The sequence below is a fragment of the Mastomys coucha genome, unplaced genomic scaffold (assembly GCF_008632895.1).
Source record: "Mastomys coucha isolate ucsf_1 unplaced genomic scaffold, UCSF_Mcou_1 pScaffold25, whole genome shotgun sequence".
NCBI lineage: Eukaryota > Metazoa > Chordata > Mammalia > Rodentia > Muridae > Mastomys > Mastomys coucha.
The window spans coordinates 269,234-272,799 of record NW_022196908.1 but is presented as its reverse complement, the minus strand read 5'-3'; the positions used below and the strand labels follow the sequence as shown (position 1 = coordinate 272,799).

The following is a 3,566-nucleotide window of genomic DNA, read 5'->3' as shown; positions in this document are numbered from 1 at the left end:
TAACTGAACACCTTGGGTTGAGTCCCTCTGAAATTTTCCACTGTTTTCATGTCACGTTTCCTTGGTAAACCCCTCCCCGCCCCCAGCTATTGGTCTTTTCCTTAAATACTCCAGACTTCTTGTACCCGGGGGTCGAACTCCTCTGACTGGCAAGGTCATGAGATCGACCCCGGTACCGGTATCCCCAATAAACCTCATGTGATTGCAGCAAGTTCGGTCTCTCGTGAGTCATTGGGTGGTCGCGTCATCCAGAGACTTGAGTAAGGATCTCCTCAGTTCCGGGGGTCTTTCATCATTAGTGAAGACTAGTGAGATGGAATAAAGTGAACCAATGCTCCAGCTCTCACTGTCTGTGGGGTCATATTCTTTGTAAAAATCATAGGTCTTTTCACATGTATGATATAGCAAAGCATCCTTTTACCTGTGTGTTCCACCAAAACATCATTGGACATAACTGACTTTCCAAAGAAACCAGAAGTTTCCACTTCAGATGCCCATTTCCCTCTGTCGGCCTTGCAAAAGATGTTCTGGAGTAGTGTAGGCAGGCTCAAGTAGGTTAAGCCAGATCCTCCTCTTTCTGTGTTGGTTATACTCATGGAGCAAAATTGCTAGGAGGTGGGCATTGTGCAGAAGTCCATGGTCCTTGCCTGAAGTGTCTGGATGGTAGGTAGGCCTAAGCAAGGAAGGACTAGTTTTCTTCCCTAGTACAAGGGGTTCCTAGACAATGTGGATAAGCCTAAGTAGGGAAAGCCTGATCCCCTTCTTGCTACAGGGGATATGCAGGCTGGGACCCTGGAGCAAAAACTCTGGGAGCTACAGGTAGGCTTGGTACAAGAAGCAGTTGCTAGCACCTGGAACATGATTTTCAGTAGGCATAGGCTTCATCAGGGCAAGTGGTATGAAAGCTGATCTCCTGATACAGGGGGTTCCCAGGGAGCTAAATCTAAGCAAGGGAAATAAGGTCTCCTACTTTCTACTAAGAATGTTAATTCTTGTTTTGTTTTGTTTTGTTTCTCTGTGTAGCCCTGAAGAATGTTAGTTCTTATACCTGCAACTAAATCATTTAGGACGCCAAGGCAGGATAATCACTAGTTTGAGGCCAGTATGATACATAGTGAATTTAAAGACAGGCAGGTCTATATTACAAGACCTTGTATCAAAAACAAAATTCAAAACAAGGCACAACAAAACAAAGAGTGGTGAAAACAGACAACCTTGCAAAGGTTTTAGCTTAGAGATTATCTTGTTTCAAATTGAAGTATGACACTAGCTATAACAAAACAAAAGAAAATTTAAAAAGGGTATTGAAACTGTTAAATCAAGGGGAAAAACTAACTGAAAAGTCCCTATTTTGGAAAGAGCCAACCCATGTTTTCATAAAAATACTTGGTTTTTAGAATAATACCTCAAAGAAATCCAAGTCTCCTGTATACTCACAAGTGAAAAAGAGTGTAGTTTCATCCAGACGAATTGTCTTTGGCTTAATATATAAATCCACACTGGCAGTGTCCAGGCTCCGCTGGTGAGTCTTAGAATTATAGCATGATGCTGAGCGGCAGTGGTCTCGAAGCCAGACATAATCAAAGCGCATCACAGTACTAGCATATTGCAGTTCTAGAGGAAAGATCAGATTTAACAGAAATGAGTATTTAGGAAAACTAAACACAAAAAGTCAAAAATATTCTTTCTAAAAGATTTTTACTAACCAAGTAAGAATAACAACCTTGTCAGTTGTCAAAAATACTACAATTTTCTATGATAGAAATGGTACGATCTTGGTAAATAAAACACATAGGAGTATGAAAAGCTCAGATATATACCTAAATAGGAAAGATTGTACAACCTGTTTTTGTACTATTATTTAGCAAGTTTTTGGTTATGTTGAAGTTATGAAAAAAATTAGAATAGAAAGTAAATGATGTTCCTCCATATCTGTTTACTTATTTAGAAAAAGTAAAAATGAAGTAAAATTTACAAAAGTAACAGAAACTATAATGTCTAGAAATAAATATAGAAAAGTAATATAAAGAAATCTATAAAACTGTTCTAGAAGACTTGAAGGAAGCCAACATGTTGAAATAACATGTTTACAGACAGGAGATTTCAAAGCTGGAAAGAGATAAATTCTTGAAAGTCATGCACAAATTTCATGTAATACCAATCTCTATATCTTAGAGATTTTCACATATTAGACAAAGTAATTCTAAAACACATATTGAAAAATAATAAAGTAAAAATTTTAAAAAAGAAGGTATGAGATACCAGGTATAAAAGTATATTATAAAATTATAGTTATAAATTTATTAATAGAAATAGATCAAGAAAACAGGATGGTATTCCCAACTAAACCCATAAGTACATAGAAATATGGTATATAAAAAGGTATAATTTTATAACAGCACAAGAAAGACTGACTTATCTATAAGTGACATTGGAAAAATTGTCTAAGAATAGGAATTTCACTGTATTACTTAAAAAATCAACTTCTGGACATCATCATCTTGTCTGTTCCTCTGAAGACCACACAGTCTCCGAAGGCCTCCCAGGGCACCCAGGGCAACAGGTAAGCAGCAGATGGCAAACCTAAGGAGCCTAGTAGATGCAGGATTCATCCCCTCCACTCAAACTCCATCCCCCTTCAGGCCTGCACCTTCCACTGAGGCAGATCAGCAGCTTGTCTACCCCTCTGAATACCCCACAGTCTAAAGGCCTCCCAGGAGATCTGCTGCACCCAGGACAACAGACCCTACAGTCTGATGGCCTCCCAGGAATCCTGCAACACAGGAGGCAGGTTCTAGACAGAGACACCCAGGCCAGTTAACACCAGAGATAATCAGACAGCAAGAGGGAAGCACAAGACCATAAGCAACAGAAGCCAATATACTTTGGCATTATCAGAACATAGTTCTCCCATCATAAGAAGACCTGGATACCCTGACACACCTGAAAACCAGAATGCTGACCTAAAATTGTATCTCATGAAGATAATAGAGTCCTTTAAGGAGGATATAAATTACTCACTGAAAGAAATACAGGAAAACACAGGTAAACAGGTAGAAGCACTTAAAAAGGAAAGAAATTAATCCCTTAAAGAAGAAAAGGAAAACACAATAAAACAGGTGAAAGAATTTGACAAAGTGGTCAGTTGGAGGCAACCCTGAAAATGAAATACCTATGAAAGAGGTCAGTGGCTACAGATGCAAGCAGCACCATCAGAATACAAAAGAAAGTGTTCCTCTTTCTCCACAACCTCTTCAACATCCTTAGTCATCAGGGAAATGCAAATCAAAACAACCCTGTGAGATTCCACCTCACATCAGTCAGAATGGATAAGATAAAAAACTCAGGTGACAGCAGATGCTGGAGAGGTTGTGGAGAAAGAGGAACACTCCTTCATTGCTGGTGGGATTACAAGCTGGTACAACCACTCTGGAAATCAGTTTGGCAGTTCCTCCGGAAATTGGACATAGTTCTACCGGTTGACCCAGCTATACCACACCTGGGCATATACCCAGAAGATGCTCCAACATGTAATAAGGACACATGATCCACCATGTTCATAGCAG

At 39.4% G+C, this 3,566-nt stretch overlaps 1 protein-coding gene across 3 annotated transcripts in view; it reads right to left on the bottom strand.

Annotated features, from left to right (window-relative positions):
- Positions 1-3,566, bottom strand: part of Tmlhe (trimethyllysine hydroxylase, epsilon) — an 86,170-nt gene that overhangs the window by 30,715 nt on the left and 51,889 nt on the right. For all 3 annotated transcript variants that reach the window (XM_031346464.1, XM_031346467.1, XM_031346465.1), the window contains one exon: positions 1,438-1,614. In XM_031346464.1, the coding sequence (XP_031202324.1) occupies positions 1,438-1,614 (177 nt within the window). The remainder of the gene's footprint in view (positions 1-1,437; positions 1,615-3,566) is intronic.